Source organism: Salvia hispanica, chromosome 1 (assembly GCF_023119035.1).
Source record: "Salvia hispanica cultivar TCC Black 2014 chromosome 1, UniMelb_Shisp_WGS_1.0, whole genome shotgun sequence".
Lineage (NCBI taxonomy): Eukaryota > Viridiplantae > Streptophyta > Magnoliopsida > Lamiales > Lamiaceae > Salvia > Salvia hispanica.
The window spans coordinates 21271713-21293143 of record NC_062965.1 but is presented as its reverse complement, the minus strand read 5'-3'; the positions used below and the strand labels follow the sequence as shown (position 1 = coordinate 21293143).

Genomic DNA, 21431 nt, shown 5'->3' with positions numbered 1-21431 from the left:
AGATTCGTATTTTGATCATATGTATCGAACTAAATTTGTATTTGGTCATATGTATAAGACCGAAATTGACATTTACTCTTTCTTAAACAGCATTTATGGAGTACTATATACTAGTACTTCTGTTTAGAATGGAATTAGCATACTACTCTTGACAAAGCCATTCAAATGCAAATGATATACTATCTTCACTTGCTTTTCTTCTTCTTTGCTCTTGGTCCACTAGCTTCATCTCCTAGTCTAACCCATAAACCAGGCTGCCCCGCCCGATGTGGGAATGTGATGATTCCATATCCATTTGGAGTCGGGTCGGGTTGCTCACTCGGGTCATCGTTTCACATCGTTTGCAACACCTCCACCATCCCTCCCAAACCCTATCTCAACATCAGAAATTATAATTTAGAAGTGGTTGAGATAAGAAGTGATAACCCGACCCATATCCGGATCCGGTACCCCTACCTGCTTCATGGAGTTTGCTATAATCTAACTTCAGGCAACGTAACGTGGGAAGGTGGGAGGGATATTTACTTGTCGGAGACCCAATATACGTTGTCGGAAAACAACTGGCTGACTGCCATTGGCTGCGATGACTTTGGGGAGGCCCTTACACTTCGGGGCCAAGAATACTACGGGGACCCAGGACACCGCGATGCCTGCGTAGGCTTCTGTTCAGGTAATAGGTCTACTGTCGGAGTTTGCCCGAACAACGATGACAGCAATTCCGTGGGCGAGGGCTGTTGCCGGGTACCCATCGCCAAAGGTGATTGATCATCAATATTGAGTCGTATTCCATTTCGACCTGTCACATTCCTTTTATGGAAAAACAAACAATAAAACGTCCAATCTCACTTATTTTATCTCATTTAGTTAATCTACTTAACACAATTTTATTAAATTCCTATTAAGACTTTAGTATGCGCATTTTACTTTATTCTAGAAAAGAGCTGATAATCGCTTCATATAATTATTTAGCTTATTTTACGATTTAATATTTAGTTTTAAGGATTTAATTTATATATTTCATAGTGATTAATATGTAATTTGTTTTCCTAGTTTATAAGAGATCGTACTACTCCCTCCATCCCTTAAAAATTTGTCATATTTTGACCGGGCACGATTTTTAAGAAATTTTGTGGGACGGTCGGAAATTAAAAAATGTTACTCCCTCTGTCCCTTAAAATTTGGCATCATTTGACCCCTCACGGATTTTAAGAAATGTAACAGAAAGTGGGTAGAAAAATTTGGTAGCATGTGGGTCCGACTTTTATATATTAGTTTTAAAATAAAATGTGAGTGGAAATGAGTTAGTGGAATGTGGGGTCCACTACCAAAAATGGTAAAAGTGAAAGGTGACAAATTTTTAGGGACGGACGAAAAAGAAAATAGGTGACAAATTTTCAGGGACGGAGGGAATACAAATTTTAAGGGATGGATGGAGTATAATTTATCATGAAAAGTTAAAATAAAACATAGGAAAATTCTAGTTTCAATATTTTAAATTCAAAATTAAAAATATACAATCCCTATAAAAGAAATTTGTATCCGACCCTGATTTAAGGTGTTGCTTCACAGGTACCTGGTACCTTGATATCGGTTTGTCTGACCTGACTAAAATCGTGAATCGCACGAGGCTTTTCCCTTGTAGCTATGCCTTTGTGAAGGAGAAGGGAATCATCAACGAGCCTTCCCACTCGTATAATCTCAGCATCCTGCAGCAAAGCTCCATAGCGTTCTCTCAAAAAAATCAATGGCCGCAGGTGATTAGTCTGGATTGGAGGATTGGCGACCGTAATTGCTCTCGAGCACGCAGAAACTCGACTTATGCATGTCAAGCTAACTCTCATTGTGTTGATCTTGGTCCTGACATTGAGGGATACCTTTGCAACTGCTCGCATGGATATGTTGGCAATCCATACCTCTACCCAGGCTGCACAGGTCAGTAACAACGTCAAACAATTTCATAAAACTCGCACGAATTAAAATGGGATATTTAATAGGGAGAGGAGGGAGTAATAACTAACAAATGCTTGCTTTGGGCCAAACTCTACACTTACAAAGTATGTTTGCCTGCTCCATTCAAGCACAGGCCCATATTACCAAGTGGGCTAAGTTAAGTTGGGCTAGGCTGGCTAGGCTTTGTCTATTTAAAACAACCTTATTAAATTATGTTTTGCAAGTGACCTAATTTCTTTATTTGGATTTTAAGAAAATGATTTTTATTTTATAAAACATCTTATTTACATTTGTGCTTCATGTGTCAAATGACAATAGACTAGTGACTAGTCTTGTGGTGCAGATATAAATGAATGTGATGATAATCCATGTGCTCCACATGCACAATGCAAGAATACTCCCGGCAATTTTAGTTGTACGTGTGATAGTGGATATAATGGTGACGGTAAGAAGGGTGGAAGTGGTTGCACAAGCTCAATCAAATTTGTCCTAATAGGTACAACATCGATATTCACTTTTCCTTTTTAGTTTATTTAGAAATTTACATTTCTCTCCTTATAAAAATATTCAAATAATGTATTTTATCACATACAACTACTCCATTTTAAGTCATTCAAAGATGTGGGCTAATTAAATAATGAAAACTTCAAACAAATATTATTAATTTCATCCGAACATATGCAATTCAAATATCATTGATATGTTTATAAAATTTCCTTTAATATGATATTTGTTTATTAAAAAATATTTTAAATCCAGGTATTTATATGAATTCAGAGTTTTGAGATATTTTTTAGAAGAACATGGTTAGTTATAACTTATACTCCAGTTTTTACGAGTACAATTCAATTTCCAATAATACCCTTTGAAATATTATACACCAAGTTGACATCATGTGAGATTTGATCTTGGCCGTCTGTTTGGAAATCTGAAGGACAACGCGTGGTAGTAGCTATACCATTTATTAATGGATAGTTATCATCCTAATATGACCTTATAAAGTTGTGATCTTGAAAACTGGTACATTAAAATGAGAACTTCAAAACTTATTAGTTCGCCAATTCATTAATCATACAACCCGACTGATATTCGTGAAATAGCGAATTGATGTTGAGTTGATATATTTTAGGATGTAAATTGATTTTAATGAATCACCAAACTGATAAGTCCTCATTTTAGTGTGCTTCTCATTTGTTTAACCTTGTGCTGATATCCATGGTCACAGGTTTAGGTTCTGCTTTGGGACTTCTTCTACTTCTTTTACTATGTTTTTGGTTGCGAAAGGTGGTTGAGAAGAGAAAAAATAGAAAACGCAAAGAAGATCTCTTCAAACACCTTCTTCTCCTTCAACAACAAACAGGTGAGGGAACATTTGGAAAAACCAAACTTTTCGGTGCAAAAGAGTTGGAGAAAGCCACCGATCATTTCAACAAGAACCGAATTTGTGGACGAGGAGGGCAAGGCATTGTCTACAAAGGCATGTTGTCCGATGGCACAATCGTGGCAATCAAGAAACTAAACAAGGTTGATGAGAACCAACTTGTGCAGTTCATCAATGAGGTCATGATATTGTCGCAGATCAATCACAAGAATGTGGTCAAATTGTTAGGGTGTTGTCTTGCGACTCAGGATCCTCTTCTTGTCTATGAGTTCTTACCAAATGGGACACTTTTCGATTCCATTCATGATCCAAAACCCGAATTCCCGCTCACGTGGAACATGCGGTTGAAAATTGCCACAGATGTAGCGGGGGCACTGGCGTACTTACACTTCGCGTCTTCTATACCAATCTATCACAGAGACATCAAGTCCACTAATATTCTTTTGGATGAAAAGAATGTTGTCAAAGTGTCGGATTTCGGAATTTCCAAACTTGTTGAAGTGGACCAGACTCATCTAACCACAGTGGTGAAAGGGACGTTTGGGTATTTAGACCCAGAGTATTACCAAACAAGCCAGTATACAGAAAAGAGCGACGTATACAGCTTTGGAGTAGTTATTCTCGAACTCCTAACAGGGCAACGACCGATATCAATGGAGAGAACGGAGGTGGGAAGAAACCTAGCTTCGCATTTTCTTGCGTATATAGGAGCGGACAACCTTGACGCCATTTTAGACGCACAGGTTTTAGAGGAAGGTGGAAAAGACGAGGTTATTGCAGTTGCAAGGCTTGCGAGAAGATGCTTGAATGTTAAGGGGCAAATGCGACCAACTATGAAAGAAGTGGCTACGGAATTGGAAAGTTTAGTAATGTCTCAAATACATCCAGCCGTTGATTTGAAACTCGATAAAGAAGCAATAGAGTCTGAAGCAAAGGACATGGAGTTTTCAGACATTGAGTACTCATGGACAAGCAATGATCATGGGATAGCCACGTCATCATCAGATGCACATCCTTGATGTCTAAAGACTAAAGGGGTATGGCTTCATTTATTTTATATTATGGTTGTTGCACTAACAAAAGATCCCATGCATGCTTTTTTATGTGTTGTGTGTAGTCCTACAAGATTTCTTAGTTGATACAGTATGTTACAATATTTTCTATTTTTTATTACAATTAAACTCTTTAAGTTCATAAATTAATAATATGATAATAGAATTAATTAGGTTTCTTTTAGCTTATACTCCATCCGTCCCAGTTTTATAATCACATTTTGCCATAAAAGTCCGTCCTACATTTATAGTCACATTTAGAATTTTCCATATTTGGACATAAAATTTTACCCCATTATTCACTAAAATTACACCCAAATGCCATTATCAACACAAAAATAAACCAAAACAAAAATAAAAAAGCAAAAAGTCAAAAAGGGACCCTTCAACCAACTCACTTCATTTATTACACACTCCACTATCTCACTTCATTAATTACACACTCCACCAGTTCCTTAAAACTCTTGCCATAACTAAATGTGACTATAAATTTGAGACGGAGGGAGTATTTTATATAAGTGGTATATAGTGGAAGCAAATATGTTACAAGAATGACCGAATTGATATGAAAATCACAAAATTCCTGATTTTTTGGAATTCGAATTAAATTAATAATGATCAAAATTGATTGTAAAATAACGAGAGACACTATTTATATGTGCTTTGGGAACTCTGGAAACTCAAAAGAACATAAAAACGAAATTACTGAAATGATAAAAGTAGAATTGTAAAAGTAAATGATAATTTTGCCCCTTAAATGTCAAGTGATGGAGCTGCATCAATCATGAGATGAATCATCTGCCTTGTAATGTTGGAATAATGCAATCACTCGAAAATCAAAGCGATGATCGAGAAGAGAGAATTGAGAGAAGATCAAGTATAGGAAAGAAAGTATGGGGAATTGAATAGTTTGATTGAAGACTGCATACTCCAAGAACATATAGCTTAAAAACTCTTTTCAGTCATACAAAAACACACAAAAATTGCTAGTAAACTATGTCTTGACATGTCTTCTCTTGTTTATGGCTTCAAACACACCATCAACAATATCATCTATTTTGTTGAAGTATTTCTCTCTGAATCTTCGACAAAACAAAAGTAGCCAGACAACGATTCCTACGCCCACAACGAATCCAAGCGCAGCAAATACATATTTCCACTCAACCTCCCTCTTATCTTCCACATTTTCATGCTCAGATGAATCATTGTTATCGCTGCGAATGCATGTTACGTTGAGATTAAAACCACACAGCTTCGGATTCCCTCTGAACGAATCAGCTTGAAAATTTTGCAACTGAGGGCCATTCGGGATCTGCCCACCCAGATCATTGTAGGAGAGATTCAAGAATCCGAGGAAAGTTAGCCCTCCGATCTCTGCTGGTATCCGCCCTGTTAGCCGGTTGTAAGAGAGGTCAAGCGATTCGAGCATCCCCATTTTACCAAGCGACTTTGGGATGCTTCCAGAGACCGCATTGTGGGAGAAGTTAAGCTGGTGAAGCGAGATAAGATCACCAACCGCATCCGGTATTTGTCCTTGAAAATCATTGGAAGAGAAATCAATAGTGCCAAAGTCTGACAAAATGCCACCATACTCCCTAGGCATGCCTTTCATGGTTATGATCACACCACTTGTGAAGAGGCTTGTATCGTCGTCGCCTTGCAACTCTGTCATTCTCTTCCAGCTACTGAAGTTCACCGACTCCAGACGTCCGCTGAAATTATTTGAAGATATGTCCAGAATCTGAAGCTCTGGCCAGTCCTTGTGACACTTCACTTCGCCATGGAATCTATTGGTGTGCAAAACAAGAACATGCAAGCTCGGCGGGAGTATGCATGGGAACGTGTCGTTGATCATGTTGTTCCCGATATTCAAAAACGCCAACGACTCACAGCCTTTGAGGGACCTCGGGATTTTCCCTTCTAAAGTGTTGTTGTGAAGATCGAGATAGTTTAGGAGGCAAGTGGTAGGGAAATTATCCGGGATACCACCACTGAGGCTGTTTCGCCCTAGATCCAACTCAAGGATGTTTTCGATTAGACAGGGCGGTATACTGCCACTCAAGTTATTAGAAGACAAGTCGATAGCAAAGAGGGATGAGACATTGCAAAGGGAAGTTGGAATAGTTCCACTAAAACTATTGTTTCCAAGTAACAAGGTTTCAAGATTCGATGTAATGTTAGGTGGAACGAACCGCTGCAGGTCGCCCTTAAGCTGGTTCGAGTGCAAGTCTAGTTTCTCGAGAGAAGCCGGGATATGGTAAGGCTTTTCCAAATCTGTAAAAAGATTGAGAGACAAATCCAATCCCTTAAGTTGTTTCTCCCAAATCCAACTAGGGATCCCTCCAACAATCCGATTGTCTGAGAGGTCCAGATTCCTTATGTCGGAATCTTTCAAGAATCCCGGGATAACACGCAAGTTACATGAACCTAGCGACAAGTCTTGTATCCGTGAAGGTCCATACGTACTAGAATTGTCGTCGCCACCATCTACTAACAAGTTGTTGCCAGACAGATCAAGGCTTGTAAGATTGGCAAGGTCTCGAATCTTGTCTAGTTGAACAGTTCCATTGAACATGTTTCCGGAAAGCAGCAACAACTCGAGGCTCTGAAGCTGGAACAGAGAGCTGGGAATAGGCCCTTCGAGCCGATTATCCCTCAAGTCTAGTAAAACCATGCTGGAAACATTTACAATGGGAAACTCTTCAACTAGTCCAGTAAATTTGTTACTCTTGAGATGAAGCCTTTTCATCGACGGTAGAGCAAAGAGCGAGTGGGGAATGTGACCGGAGAAAGAATTGGAATTCAACCGCAGATAAGAAAGATTGGAAAGACCTTCAAACAGCGCGGTAGGAATTGAACCTGTGAAGAGATTATACTGCAAGTCGACATGAACTAGTTTGGTTAGGTTAGCGAAGGTGGAAGGGATTGTCCCGGAGAATTGGCAAAAAGACAAGTCTAGCATGGACAGATTCTCGAGATTGCCAATGGAACTTGGTATCGAACCGGAAAAGTTATTTCTAGTTAACACTAGTGACTCGAAAGATCCAGTGCCAAGAAATGGACCTATGCTTCCGCTAAGCGAATTTTCAGATAAATCAACATTCTGCAGAGAAGGAATCTGAAACAGCTTACTATGAAAAGAGCTATTCAACTGGCAGCCAATAAGGCTCAAGGTGGTTAAACTCGTAAAACCGGCAAACAAGTCCGGAACTACTGTGGAAAGATCGTTGGAATCTAGTCGAAGAACAGAAAGGAAACGCAGTTTCCAGAAGGACTTAGCCAGAGGGCCAGAGAGCAAGCAAAAACGCATGCTCAGACGCGTGATGTTGGGTGCATAAGATGAAATGATGTGGCTCCATTTCGTCTTTTCATGTGACGAAAGAATGCCTACACCATCAAGATAGAGCTCTCTAAGCCCAGTTAGATTCTGGAGAAGCATCTCCAGATTTGGGTGCTCGAGCGTTAAAGAGGTGTACTCGTTCGACATGTCAAGGCTGACCAATCTCCCCAACGACAAAATCTCGGATGGAACTTGGCCATCGAAACCAGCATATGACAAATTCAAGTGTGTCAAGTAGGTGAGCTTGGGGATACCTTTTGGAATGGGAAGGATGCTGAAGTCGTTGTAGGCGAGGTTAAGCTTCTGGAGATACACGAGTTTGAAGAGACTCGATGAGTCCTCCATTCCACCGGAGATAGCCTCATGGTCGAGCTGCAGGCTCACGACGTTGCCTGCTGCATCGCATTCCACACCGTGCCACTCGTCGCTTTGGTTCCATTGCACCAGTTTTGTTGAAATGGTGGAATTGAATATCAACTCCTTTTTGAGTTGAAGCAAAATGGTTTGCTGATTGGGAAGGCATTGGCTATGGGAATGAGTGAAAATGGAGGAAAGTATACAAATGAAGAGCAAATTTGGAAGCATTGTGAAGATTGATATATTGATATGATTGAATTGTGTACAAGCAAAGAAATGTGTGGCTTTAAATAGCCATCCAATAAGACTATTTGAGAGCCACTTGAGAGACTTTAACATACATCTCTATCAAAATAATTGTTCTTGCATACTAATACTATAAAATAGGTGAAGAACCGACAAGAAAATATAATTTGAACTAAGAATTCAATATTCATATTTATCCATAATAATAAGTTTACTTAATGTGAATCAAACACACGACTTATTGATAAACGGAAAGCGTGTTACCAATCTAGGTATATTTTAGAATTTCAAAGTTGTGGATTGAATATATAGATGAGGTTTGGAAGTCAAAAATGTTGTTTTGTTCATATATTCCATTGGTAGGGCAATGCTAATTAATGGTGACAAATATAGAGAAGAAAATGAAGCCTGGAAATTGTCATTGGCTCATTGCAAAGAGTTGAATATTTGACTTATAAGTAGCAGTTTTACTATAGCACTACTTATTACTTCCTCCGTCTCCCAAATTTTGTCACAGTTTGACCGATACGAGTTTTAAGAAATGTAATAGAAAATGGATTGAAAAAGTGATGTGGGTCCTATTTTTAAAGTATTTATTTTATAATAAAATGTGAGTGATAATAAGTTAGTGGAATGTTGAGTCCATCACTAAAAGTGGTAAAAAGCAAAATGCGACAAATTTTGTGGAACGGACGAAAATGAAAAAATGTGATAAAATTTCAGGGACGGATGAAGTAGTTTTATACGAATAATAAAGTTAGTAGGATGAATTAATGAAATGTATAGTTTATTTATCAAAAATAGGAGAAGGTAGTATAAAAGATGATTAATCATGGAAGAATGGAGAAGCAAATATGAGATAATCATTGGTGGATTGCAAGAGTATAATTAATTGGATGAGTATTTAATTTTTTTTTTGAATTCTTAAAATTAAAATTAAAAATATATCAAGTTAATAAATATTCATTAAAATATGAACTTTTTCTATTTTGGATCGTCCTATAAAAATAGCTCCTTCAATTTTTAATAACTTTGATCTTTCTAATAAAGTGAACTTTGTTATTCACTAGCAATACTATAATTATTATTACAATCTCTCTTATTTTATTAATTACATTAAAATTCGTTATGTATTTTCATATGGAAGGAGTAAAGGAGTATATTGAATATGTCCTAACTAGTAGTACAATTATGCAAATCTGCCTGATAAAAAAACCCGACCCGCAAACTACATCCATAAACTGACCCATTTCCGAAGATCCGAACCCGGGTTCAGACAACCAGTTGACGGGTCACGGCCTGCATAGAAGACTCTCTACTCATCACTGTAGAGAGAGAGAAATTCTCTAAATCTTCACTCCAATGGCAGCCGCGATTTTCTCTCTCTTCATTTTCGTCGTCGCGCTGCTGATCGGAACGTCGTCGGCCTCCTCCTCTAGCCTCCAGATCCTCCAAGCCGAGCGTCAGGTGAATTCTCTTCTCCGATCCTTTTCTCTCCATTTCTTAATTCGAAGAGGTATGATTTGATCTTAATCTGCAAATGTAATCTGTTGATGAATTATTGTTTTCATTTTTATGTGGTGATTTCATTTTGATTCACACTTTTGCGATTGAATTTGGTGCAGATTGAATTGACTTCGCACATTGTTAGGGTTTATCTGACATTGAAGGTAAATTTTCGGCTGTTATTTGCTTTGATTGAGTGGAAATAAGCAAATTTATATATTTTGAAAGAGGATGTTATGCATTATTTGTTTGTTGTCTCTTCTTTTCTTGTATTGTTTATATCGCAAAGGAAATCATTATGTGTTTTAATTGTGGTTTAATGAAATTGGGTTGCGTTCCTACGCTATGAGGTAATGAGTTTTCCGGCAACCGAATGATCTGCAGAGACAGTGTGTTGTTTTCATGACTTTGAGCTAAAATAATCTTCAAAAAATGTCATTGTTGTTTAGTTGTTTTCGAACTTTGTGAAATATCTGTAGGGAATGCACGATGAGGTTACAATTTAATTGACGATGGCTGAAAATTAACTGAAAATTTAACAGAAACTGAACTAACGAGCAACTTCCAACTTTATTGGAGAATGAGTGTTTGTGTGTGTGTTATTGGTTATGGTGCCTGAGCTACAAATGCTTACCTTGCTAGTATGTTTACGAACTTCTTATTATTGATCTGTAGAAAAAGTTTGAAAATGTTGATCGGATCAATTTTCTTTCTGTAGATAGAGAACACTGGGGATGCTCCAGCAACAGAAGTTCTTCTAGCATTCCCACCTACGCAGTTTGACCATCTAGCGTTGGTTAAAGCAGCTGTGACTGTCGGAAAAAAGAGGAAGAAATCTTATTCCCCTCTTGAAGCCAAGCCAACCGAACAACCTGACGCACCTAATGGAACAAAATACTATTCTGTGTCATTGCTCAAACCATTGGCAAAGGGTGAGACTACCACTCTAGAAATACTTTACATCTTGACCCAATCTCTCGAACCCTTCCCAAAGGAGATCGCGCAGTCTGATCCTCAATTAGTGTATTACCGCGATAGTGCAATTATACTGTCACCATACCATATTGCGCACCAGGCAACCGTGATTAAAACCCCAAGTAACAATGTGGAATCCTTCACCCAAGTCGATCCTGCTCACCGTAGTGGCAGTGAACTGAGATATGGGCCATATGAGGGTCATGGTCCTTACTCATACTCTCCTATTATTGTCCATTTTGAAAATAACCATCCGTTTGCTGTTGTGGAGGAGCTTGAGCGGGAAATTGAAATCTCTCATTGGGGAAGTGTACAGATCACTGAGCGTTACAAGTTAGCTCATGCCGGTGCTAAGCACAAAGGTGCTTTCTCGAGGTGAGGTTACAAGGAAATGGACAGAACTTCTATTTATGTATTTCAATTTTTAAGTTTCTTTACTATAGTGGTTTTCTTAAGTTAAATGCAGTTTTTATTGTGCATGTACATCCGAGCATGTCTTCAAAGTTATACTGGTAAATATCAAAGTTATAAAGTTTACTTGGTCGTATGCCTTGCAATGCATTATATGCTTGCTATAGTTAGATCTTTTTGTGTTATTTTTGTTTTAGTTATAATTCATGGTAACTGTTAAATTTACAGATTAACTGAAATTTGCTACTTCTCTTACTTTGGACCTTCACATTATTAAATTGTCTTTTTACAGGGTTGAGTATCAATCGAGACCCGGCGGTAGTGGTGTCTCCTCTTTCAAGCATCTTCTTGCAGTACTACCCCCACGCGTTCATTCTGTCTACTACAGAGATGAGATTGGAAATATATCAACATCCCGTTTGCGTACAAACTCCAAGAAGGTAGTTCTCACTCTAACACCTCTATTAATATATGAATCACTAATGTATAAAATAGCCTTCTTTCTTTTTGTAAAGCTAACTCAATTTCTTCTTTCTGAACAATTATGATTGAATCTATATCAATTTCGATATTTCTATAGTGGTGGTCTATAATTGAATATTTAAGAACCGTGTCCTATTTTAAATGCTTAAAAATAGATCTTCGCACTACATAGTTGTCTAACTTTCTGGAAAGAGAATAATGATGCCTTGTCTTAGCACCGTTGTTGTGCTGGCTTATCTGACTTTATGCTCGTGTTTTTTTCCTCTCCCAGTCTGAGTTGTTAATAGAGCCACGTTATCCTTTATTTGGAGGCTGGAAAGCAACCTTTCTCATTGGATATGGAGTGCCACTGAAGGACTTCCTTTTTGAATCAGCTCCCGGTGCTCGTTACCTGAATTACACTTTTGGCTGCTCTATCGCAGATACTGTAGTTGACAAGCTGACAATCAAAGTATGTGCTCTATTATCAGTTAACACGTTGCTATATCGAATTATGTTTCTATAAGTTAAGGATTTAATAAATTGTCTGCAAGCACGTGCTATAACATGAAATTTAATTGTTTTAGGTTGTCCTCCCAGAGGGCTCAAAGGATCCGTCTGTTGAAGTTCCATTTGCAGTCAAACAAAGTTTAGAGGTATGCTTATTGAAATTAAACCTCTAGTTCTCATAGTATCTACTAAAACATCAAACATTCTTAACAGATTTGTTTTTTGTATTCCATTTTAGCTCCTATTGTGCCATATATCTGCGTCTTTGTAATTAAACATCTTATCATAACAGCACTGGGTGACATGTTATTTTCCAAATTTTTTAGAGCTCTGGTTTTAGTAATTTTCTCTCCATGTGCTGGTGAAACTCCATCTATTGATCGATATTCTGATTAAAAGTTTTTTCACAACAATAAGCCTTTATGAGGATTATGGTGATCTTTATGTAACAAAAGCACCAAAACTGTGATGCGGACCGCAATATCACATCGTTACTATATACTGTAAATTTTGGTTCATCTGATTGAGATGTACATCCATTGATATTGGATTTAATGCTCTTACAACATTTGCAGAAGAAGTACTCGTACCTTGACATCATTGGACGAACTGTCGTGGTTCTGGAAAAGAGAAATGTAGTCCCTGAGCATCATGTTCCTTTCCAGGTAACCTAAACTTCTATACAGAAATAATTGTCTAATCACACTTTCTTATAATATGAGCTATATGTTACCTTCAAAATAACTACCAGTAGTATATCATCATGAGCTTATTCACCCACACAAAGAAAAATACGTTCAATGTGCACACACAAAAAATGCAAAAGAGGGGCGAAGTATCAAAAGTTATTCGCCTTTAGTTGAAGCATGATATGTATTCAGGTAGCAATATATTGGTTTGTCATAAAGCAGTTTGTACATCATTTTGAAATTTCCCAAAACATTACCAACCCTGTTCTTAAATGAGCTACTTTATTATCCGTAGTTCTTGAAATCTTTGCTTTCTTGTAGATTCCATGAAATTGTAGGTCTCTCTATATCTATTTATATATACAAATTTTCAATCTCCCTCACTTTATTCCGTACGTGCAGGTCCATTACAAGTTCAACTCATTATTTATGCTTGCTGAACCCTTGATGCTAGCTTCTACGTTTTTCCTTCTCTTTGCCGCTTCTGTTGCATACCTCCACATCGACCTTTCAATACGGAAAAAATGCTGAACGGTGTAACACTTGAAAAAGGTATCATTTCTGATCTCATGGCAATAATCCAGTTCTCTAAACTATTACAGCATTCAAATATGAGCTGTTGTGATTAGGTTGATGCCATCGAGGATCACGGATATAGGAATGACTTTTTTCGCGGATTTAGCCAAAAATGTAGCATGAACTGCATACTTTACATCATAGTGAGACATTGCATCTGTTCTTGACATTGACTTATGTATCTTTAGATGAGAAAAACTGGGCGATTCTTTTGCCTTGAATTCGAGTAGCGAAACCTTTTTGGCCTTGAATTCGAAATGATATAGTTTATTTTGTGATGAGTCTGGAATTCCGAGTCGCCTAGTTCGACGGAGAAATGGGAAACCATTACTGATCCTCTTATAAAGAGCAATGGTAACTTATTTTTCGCTTTGAGCTACCAATTTTTTTAATTCGGCTGAATTGATTGGATTTTTCGTATGGATATCTATAAATATATAAAAGACGAGTTTTGGCCTTATATTGAATATTAAAGAATTTTGGGCAAGTTTTCGAATATTTATAAGTTTTAAGTCTATATAATTAAATTATGATTTTGATTTGTAACTTCCAATTATGCATTAATTACAAAACCATTAAACATAACTAAAAACCATTACAAAAATATGCATTACAAATATTGAGGCCGTTATAGTGTATGACTCCATAGCCTAATGCATGTCATCCAACTTTGGAGACTTAGGCCCAAATTAGTATTAAATGTGAAACGGTTAAGCTATTAAATAATTATTATTACTTTATTATTATTCAATTTAGAGTTTTCATGGTCAAATAAAATTTAATTTGCCATTAATCATATAATATAGTATGCCATGGCTATAAATACATGTATTAGGCTAGCTAATGGAATTATACAGTGCTTGTGTTTCGAAACTAAGGTACTCTCAAATTGAGAGCATGCACATTCTATGTCAATCGTATAGAATTCTTTTGAAATTGATGATGTATAATGATTATACGTACCTCTTTTTTAAAAAATTTCTTTCTTAAATTGATCACAAAGAAGTTCGAATATGTCCTATTCAAATCGAATTTCCACACATCATATGCCTACTTAAAAAATAAAAACTAAATTTTATTGTTATTAAAAATGTCCCTCTAAAGAAGACGATCAACAAAAAGTTAGTACTATTAAAAATTGTAAATTAACAAAATCAATTTAAATCTACTGGTGTGAAAGAAATTTCACAAAAATCACCAAAACTACTTCCTAAAAAACTTGAAAGGCAATAGACATTAGACAATATCGCACAACCATTAATCTCACGACTCATTTCCTCTTTTTTTTCAACACACAAAAGCACCAAAAAGGGAAAGACACCAAGGGCATAACCTTAAATTCACAAAACAATGTTAACCACCTTAAATACACCAAAATTTACATTCGAATTCCTCAAACGACAGAAGAAAAGATAGAACCGAAAACAATAACTGTCAAAAAAACAGAACAAAAAAAGAGAGATAAAAAAGATGGGAAAATTTTCAGTTCTGTAGAAAATTTCAACCAAATTGTTGGAAGTTTCAAGCCTTGGATTCTCTGCATCCCATTGGTTGGTGGGATCAGAGGATCACACCTCCAAAAAAAATTTATTTTCTTTTGTCGAGAAATAAATCTGCATGCATTTTCAAGTGTAGTTGAAAAAAGGGGATTTTTAATTTTCTTTTTTTATTTGTTATTAAAAAATTCAGAAGAAAAGACTGGTTTTTTTTTTTTGGCTTGGTTTTTAGTAGTGGAAAAAATGGCAGGAAACGAAGGGGAAATGAGGGGATGGTTGTATTTGATTCGTTACAATAGATTTGGGCTTCAATATTCACGTAAGAGATACTTCATTCTTGAAGATAATTGCCTCAAGAGGTTCAAAGCAGAGCCTACTTCTGATGATGAGGTTCTCTCTCTCCCATTCATGTGTGTATACATGTGTTTTTTTTGTGATAAAATCTTGAAAGTGGGATATTCATGCAAAGGCTTCTATCATCAAATTGAATTATAGAAAAATTGACTCTATAAGTGTTTTTGTGTGTCATTCGAATAAGAGAAATTAGTCTAGGACCATGAATTTTGGTATTTTTCATGAACTTTAAAATTAGTATAAAATATCACAAACTTTACATTTTGTTTGCTATTTCCCATGGCAGCCTAAATAAGATATCTTTGGCAAAAATCGTATTATACGTGGGCAACCGTGAATATTTTAGATTATTTTTTAGGTTCGTGACAAGTAGGATAAAAAGCTACGTAGAAAATCACGTTGATTTAGTAGTCCCAAGTAGGATAAAAAATGCACGGAAGTTGGTTGGATATGGTGATGGACCTGCCATGGAAAATAACAAACAAAATGTAAAGTTACTGATATTTTAGACCAATTTTAAAGTTTGTGGGAAATACCAAAATTTGACTAAAGTTCATGTTTTCAGGACCAATATCCCTTCAAATAAAGTTCTACCTTTTCTGTATTGTTTCACTAATTTAAATAAGTTTAGTACATTATTATTTCTAAATTTTTGGCCTTTTTATCTATAGGAATTGCTGTTTTTTGCTCTTCTGTAATGATTTTCTTCCTCTTAATTTTACCCTTTTCCATTCATTTCCATCATTCCCACATACAGTTTTCACTAATCTTCAATAACCATATAATTTTTGTAAAATTAATGATGAATATTGCTAGTAATTGTGATTCTAAACTTCTTTTTACCCGCTAATATTGATGAATTTTCACTCTCAGGAGCCTATGAGAAGTGCAATAATAGACTCTTGCATTCGTGTTGTCGACAATGGAAGAGAGAGCTACCGTAGAAAAGTATAACTCACCTTACATATATATGTATTTGTACAATATTAAGTTCCAATATTGGTTCAAGCTCATATGATCTTTCTTTTTTTTTACTTGTGAATTGCAGTTATTTTTCATTTTTACTCTTTACAACACCTCTAACCATAGAGACAGGCTCAAGGTAAGGAAAGATTCTTCCATTTCTCCAACTTTTTCGTCGAATTTTGATGGTTTGTATTGATTAGTGTTTCTTGAATTCTTGCAGCTGGGAGTGACCAGCTCGGAAGAAGCTGCTCGTTGGGTCCGAGCCTTGCAGGACGCTGCACTCAACCCGGGAAAAGATATGGAGTCGTGCACTGACGAAAGAAAATGGCAGCCTTTCACGTACGCATGTCAAAACGTTGATCAACTTTTGTGGAAATGTGTTTAAGGCCTTTTTTTTCTGTCTTTATACATCAAAATTGCAACTTATTTTTTTCGTTTAGGCCTAATTCTGTCTTTGTGTTTCGTTCGTTTTTTTCGCGTTGAAAAGCATGAGCGTGTCAAAGAGGATGCGAAACAAGAACTCCATCGACTGGACTGCGACTTCTATGCAAGTGAACACAAAGACATCTGATGTTGTAGCGCCCGCGTCTTGGAAGATATTTGGCTGCCAAAATGGTACTAAAAGAGTTTGATTTTGAGTCATTTTCTTGCTGTCGAAAGTCACATTTTTATGCGTATTTTCTCCTCGTTGCCTCTTTAGGACTTCGTCTCTTCAAAGAAGCTAAAGAGACGGATCCAACTGGGAAGGTCGATTCTCTTTCGAGTTTCAACATCACTCTTAGCTAATATTTTGCAAATTGAGATGAAAATTATAGCAATTGTTGTTATTAGGAATGGGAGGAGCATCCGGCTATTATGGCCGTTGCTGTCATTGATGGAACTCCAGAAGCTGTTTTCCGTACACTCATGTCCATCGGTACCTCCCGAAACGAGTAAGCCTGCTCGACTCATGGAAATCTAACATATTCTCTTCATTTTCTCAGAGGATTTTTTGCTCTTGAAAGAGTATGGTGTGATTTGGAGATTCTCTTGCTGAAAAGTGGTGTTTTTCAGGTGGGATTTCTCGTTCTCTCGGGCCACAGTAGTCGAGCATCTAGACGGGCACACAGACATTGTTCACCTTCAACTCAACAACCACTGGCTACCATGGTTAGAACTGTGACTTTAACTCATCAAAATTCAATCTTTCTGCATTGTTTAGCGTTGCTGATCGCCTTTCCTCTGCAGGGCGATGAAACGAAGAGACTTGTTGCTTCGTCGTTACTGGAGAAGAGAAGATGATGGCACATATGGTACATTTTCTCAACTCAAAAACACAAAAAACAGAACCAAAACCAATCAAAAGGCTTATTGTGCACATCTTCGTTTCAGTTATCCTCTACCACTCCGTCTTCCACAGAAAGTGCCCACCTCACGATGGATACGTCCGCGCCTGCCTCAAGAGTAAAACACCGCGTCACCTTAAAAAAAGTTTAAAAAGTTAGTTAAGTTAGTTAATTTTCTTGCTGTCAAAAAACGAGCAGGCGGTGGCTACGTCATCTCCCCGAGCCCTGAGGGGAGTGTGTGCATCATCAAGCACATGCTCGCCATCGACTGGAAGTGCTGGAAGTCATACATCCAGAAGGGGGCCGCCCGGACCATCACCACGCGTATGCTTGAGAAAGTTGCTGGTGCGTTTTTCGCTGCTTTTTAATATGAGTTTATGCTATTGCTTTGGCTTAATTTTCCGAGCCCGGTTGTTTTAGCCCTGAGGGAGCTGTTCCGGACGAAGGGAGGGAAAGGGAGCCACGAGTATATCCCGGGAGAGGTGAGCGAAAAGGAAGAGGTGGTGAAGGCAGAAGCTAGCTTTGATAGGCAGCATAGTGTGACAGATGATGAGTCCTCTAGGCCGCCGGCCTCGTCCTCCAACACCACTCTCATGGCCCTCCGTGACTCGGTCGATGAGTTCTTCGACGTCCCCGAGCCCTCAGACGACGAGGGAGGGCTTGAGACAGGCGGATGGGCTGAGAGCCCGGATATGTGCTTCGTGGTATGGCCTAATAGTCCTGTTTTCAACAATCAAGAAAATTGACAGACCTTTTTTCTTACAATTTTCGTGTTTGGAATGGCGGACGAGCAGGAGCAGCCACAGACGAAGGTTTCGTCCGCGACCAACTTCATGAAGAAGCTGCAGAATCTTGCAGGTTAGTATCTCAAAATCAGTACTAATACTAAACAGCAAGATTTGAAATTTTTTAAATTTTCTTTATTTTGTAGTCCAAAAGAAGGGGTACATTGAGCTGCCCGAGCTGTCGATGGAGGAAAGTTCGTCGCACTACTATGGCTCGACACTTCCAAAGGACCCTAGCTACACCATGCCGTGTAGCTGGGCGGCCGCGGACCCCTCCTCGTTCTTGATCCGCGGAGAGAACTACTTAATAGACAGCAAAAAGGTTTCACTTTCACTTGCTATATGGAAGGCTTTCTTGAATAAAAACTACCTAAATTCTATTTTCTTGATCAATGGTTGCAATGACTGATCCACTCTCCTCATTTCAACACAAAATCGAGCTTCCGGGCTCTCATAAAAACGCGTTCTTGATCAATGGTTTGCACTTTTACTTGCTATAAATGGGAGTCTTTCTTGAATAAATTTACCTAAATTCTATATTTTTTTTATCAATGGTTGCAATGACAGATCCAGTGTCCTCATTTTAACACAAAATCGAGCTTCCGGGCTCTCATAAAAACGCGTTCTTGATCAATGGTTTGCACTTTCACTTGCTATAAATGGAAGGTTTTCTTGAATAAAAACTACCTAGTTCTGTTTCTTGATCAATGGTTGCAATGACTGATCCACTCTCCTCATTTCAACACAAAATCGAGCTTCCGGGCTCTCATAAAAACGCGTTCTTGAAGCTGCCTTCATCTGTTTTTTCTCTGATCTCTCTCTGTTAGAATAAGGCAAAGACCACCTTGATGCAATTGGTAGCTGCTGATTGGCTAAGATCAGACAAGCGCGAAGACGATTTATCCGGCCGACCTGGCAGCATTGTTCAGGTCAGAATTCGGATTCATCACCCGAACAAAAACAGAAAAAACACAACTAACACTCTTGATGTATAGATTTTTGCATCAAGAATATAAGCACAATTTTCTGATGAGGCGATCTGATGCGATTTTTTCCGTTATGCAGAAATACGGGGCAGTTGGAGGTTCCGAGTTCTTCTTTGTCATCAACATACAGGTAAAGCCTAAAACTAGCTCATACGCCTAAAACTTGCTCAAATTGCGCGTTGGTTCATCATTTTCTTTCGTCTCGTAAACCAGATCCCGGGCCCAACAATGTACAACTTAACCCTCTACTACATGCTCAAGACTCCTGTAGAGGAGACGCCTCTCTTGGAGAAATTCATCAATGGAGACGACGCTTTCAGGAACTCGAGATTCAAGCTCATCCCTTACATCTCTCAGGTCTCGCGTCCATCCTCCAATTTTTCACCATTTATTTTTCATCGGGCACTCACTTGCTTAATGTGATCGCGACAGGGCTCTTGGATAGTGAAGCAGAGCGTCGGCAAGAAATCGTGCTTGTTAGGCCAATCCCTCGAGGTCAACTACTTCCGCGGAAGTAACTACTTGGAGGTATCTTAACCAACTTAACTAACTTTTTTCAGCATCTCAACCAACTTAACTAACTTTTTTTCAGATTGCTTGAGAATCTTAACTAATTTAACTAACTTTTGAAACTACTAGAGCATCTTAACTAACTTAACTAACTTTTTTCCAGCTTGACATTGATGTTGGCTCATCAACTGTGGCAAGGGGTGTAGTGAACCTCGTCCTCGGCTACCTAAACAATCTCGTGATAGAAATGTCATTCTTGATACAGGCGAGTGAGACGTACTTGAGGAATTATGCCACTTTTCGATTCATAACCATTTTCAAGAAATTTTTCAAAATTGCTAAAAAAAATTTCTCTTTTTTTTTGTAGGGAAACACTGCTGACGAGCTACCGGAGGCCCTACTGGGGACGTGCCGCCTCAACCACCTCGACGTGGGCAAGTCCATCGCGACTGACACCATCAGATAGAGAGGGATAACTAATTAACTGTAAATGGTTGAAGTTTGAAATTGCTAAAGTTGTAGTCTTTTTTGGTGTTTTTTTTCCATCCCATAAAAACACACACACAAACACATAGTTGTGGTGTTCTTGGAAATGGAGAATACAAGAGGTTTTTTTCTAACTTTTGAAATTGATGTTGTTTCATGAAATCTCCCTTTGTAACCTTATTTTTGTGCTTTTTTTTGGTTCCAAATTTGTAGATACTGTATGATTATGTGATAATCAGTTTAAATAAAAGAATCTTTGTATTGTATTTTAGAGATGTTCAAGTTTTATTTATTTCTTATTTTGATAAATTATTAGAGAGTAATTTATTCTTGTTTGAAAATGAATTTGAATGTAACAAAGTAAAAGGTACAACTTGTAGGGTTCTGATTAGAAGCCCAATTCAGCTATATTTTGATTGCTTTTGATTGCCCATATGAAGAATCTTATAAATGAAAACCTCTTTTTTTTATGACTTCAGTTAATAATTTTGAATAGAATTAAAACTTGTTGATTGATCATAGATTTTCGAGTTTTATAGTTTTTTTTTTTTGGGCAACATACTGCTTTTTTGGTCATCATTTATAATTCTAATCTATGATTCAAAATTTTTAATGTAAATCTATTTTATTAATTTGCATAAGGTTTTAAATAAAAAAAAAATAGGGTGCTTGTGGCTAATTTGTTTTTATTTTCCTTTTTTAATGTAAATGTATTTTCAGTAATTTATGGGCCGATGGGTCATAATCTTTTCTTAATAAGAGGATTGGTCCAATAGTTGACAAATGAGCCCACATGGTTCTTTTTTTCATTAGTTTTTTAATAAAAAAATAATAATAATTCTTCATTTATTCTCGTTAAGTCATAAATAGTATTATTAGTTGATTAGAGTATGTTTTACCAATTAAATTCATTTTATCATCGCTTTATATAACTAGTTAAATGTCGAGATACTTTCATCTATTTATTTATTGAAATTTTTCCAATAAAAATTTAGACCATGAAATGTGGCACGTGCCACGTGGGGGCCTGAAACAGGTTAAACAACGTGAGGACAACGTTGTCAATTA

At 37.4% G+C, this 21431-nt stretch overlaps 4 protein-coding genes across 4 annotated transcripts; 3 read left to right on the top strand and 1 right to left on the bottom strand.

The window, feature by feature from the left end:
* The first annotated feature begins 108 nt into the window (after positions 1-108).
* Positions 109-4574, top strand: LOC125223125 (wall-associated receptor kinase-like 8). Its single transcript, XM_048126120.1, has 4 exons — positions 109-757; positions 1570-1932; positions 2294-2446; positions 3176-4574. Exons 1-4 carry the CDS (start codon positions 166-168, stop codon positions 4348-4350), a joined length of 2283 nt encoding a protein of 760 aa, XP_047982077.1. The 5' UTR covers positions 109-165; the 3' UTR covers positions 4351-4574.
* Positions 4575-5261: 687 nt separating this feature from the next.
* LOC125223118 (receptor like protein 22-like) lies at positions 5262-8324 on the bottom strand. Its single transcript, XM_048126110.1, has one exon. It carries the CDS (start codon positions 8306-8308, stop codon positions 5378-5380), a length of 2931 nt encoding a protein of 976 aa, XP_047982067.1. The 5' UTR covers positions 8309-8324; the 3' UTR covers positions 5262-5377.
* A 1323-nt stretch (positions 8325-9647) lies between these two features.
* LOC125202188 (dolichyl-diphosphooligosaccharide--protein glycosyltransferase subunit 1B) lies at positions 9648-13736 on the top strand. Its single transcript, XM_048100548.1, has 9 exons — positions 9648-9793; positions 9952-9996; positions 10551-11182; positions 11511-11658; positions 11973-12152; positions 12268-12336; positions 12766-12855; positions 13282-13431; positions 13509-13736. The coding sequence occupies exons 1-8, from the start codon at positions 9689-9691 to the stop codon at positions 13408-13410; spliced, it is 1398 nt and encodes a 465-aa protein (XP_047956505.1). The 5' UTR covers positions 9648-9688; the 3' UTR covers positions 13411-13431; positions 13509-13736.
* A 1132-nt stretch (positions 13737-14868) lies between these two features.
* Positions 14869-20543, top strand: LOC125202367 (protein ENHANCED DISEASE RESISTANCE 2-like). The gene is made up of 20 exons (XM_048100750.1): positions 14869-15341; positions 16179-16253; positions 16354-16407; positions 16492-16610; positions 16759-16886; positions 16972-17018; positions 17103-17203; positions 17325-17420; positions 17499-17563; positions 17643-17714; positions 17795-17941; positions 18017-18300; positions 18391-18454; positions 18528-18703; positions 19209-19310; positions 19447-19497; positions 19581-19724; positions 19800-19895; positions 20041-20142; positions 20245-20543. The coding sequence occupies exons 1-20, from the start codon at positions 15195-15197 to the stop codon at positions 20341-20343; spliced, it is 2169 nt and encodes a 722-aa protein (XP_047956707.1). The 5' UTR covers positions 14869-15194; the 3' UTR covers positions 20344-20543.
* Positions 20544-21431: the final 888 nt, after the last annotated feature.

Bases quoted from the DNA above. Each gene is read 5' to 3' on its own strand.
- LOC125223125 (XM_048126120.1), top strand. From the start codon at position 166: ATGCAAATGATATACTATCTTCACTTGCTTTTCTTCTTCTTTGCTCTT. The intron at 758-1,569 runs GTGATTGATCAT...GTTGCTTCACAG, and splicing joins CCGGGTACCCATCGCCAAAG to GTACCTGGTACCTTGATATC. The intron at 1,933-2,293 runs GTCAGTAACAAC...CTTGTGGTGCAG, and splicing joins CCTCTACCCAGGCTGCACAG to ATATAAATGAATGTGATGAT.
- LOC125223118 (XM_048126110.1), bottom strand. From the start codon at position 8,308: ATGCTTCCAAATTTGCTCTTCATTTGTATACTTTCCTCCATTTTCACT.
- LOC125202188 (XM_048100548.1), top strand. From the start codon at position 9,689: ATGGCAGCCGCGATTTTCTCTCTCTTCATTTTCGTCGTCGCGCTGCTG. The intron at 12,337-12,765 runs GTATGCTTATTG...CAACATTTGCAG, and splicing joins CAGTCAAACAAAGTTTAGAG to AAGAAGTACTCGTACCTTGA. The intron at 12,856-13,281 runs GTAACCTAAACT...CCGTACGTGCAG, and splicing joins AGCATCATGTTCCTTTCCAG to GTCCATTACAAGTTCAACTC.
- LOC125202367 (XM_048100750.1), top strand. From the start codon at position 15,195: ATGGCAGGAAACGAAGGGGAAATGAGGGGATGGTTGTATTTGATTCGT. The intron at 17,942-18,016 runs GTGCGTTTTTCG...CGGTTGTTTTAG, and splicing joins TATGCTTGAGAAAGTTGCTG to CCCTGAGGGAGCTGTTCCGG. The intron at 18,301-18,390 runs GTATGGCCTAAT...GCGGACGAGCAG, and splicing joins GCCCGGATATGTGCTTCGTG to GAGCAGCCACAGACGAAGGT.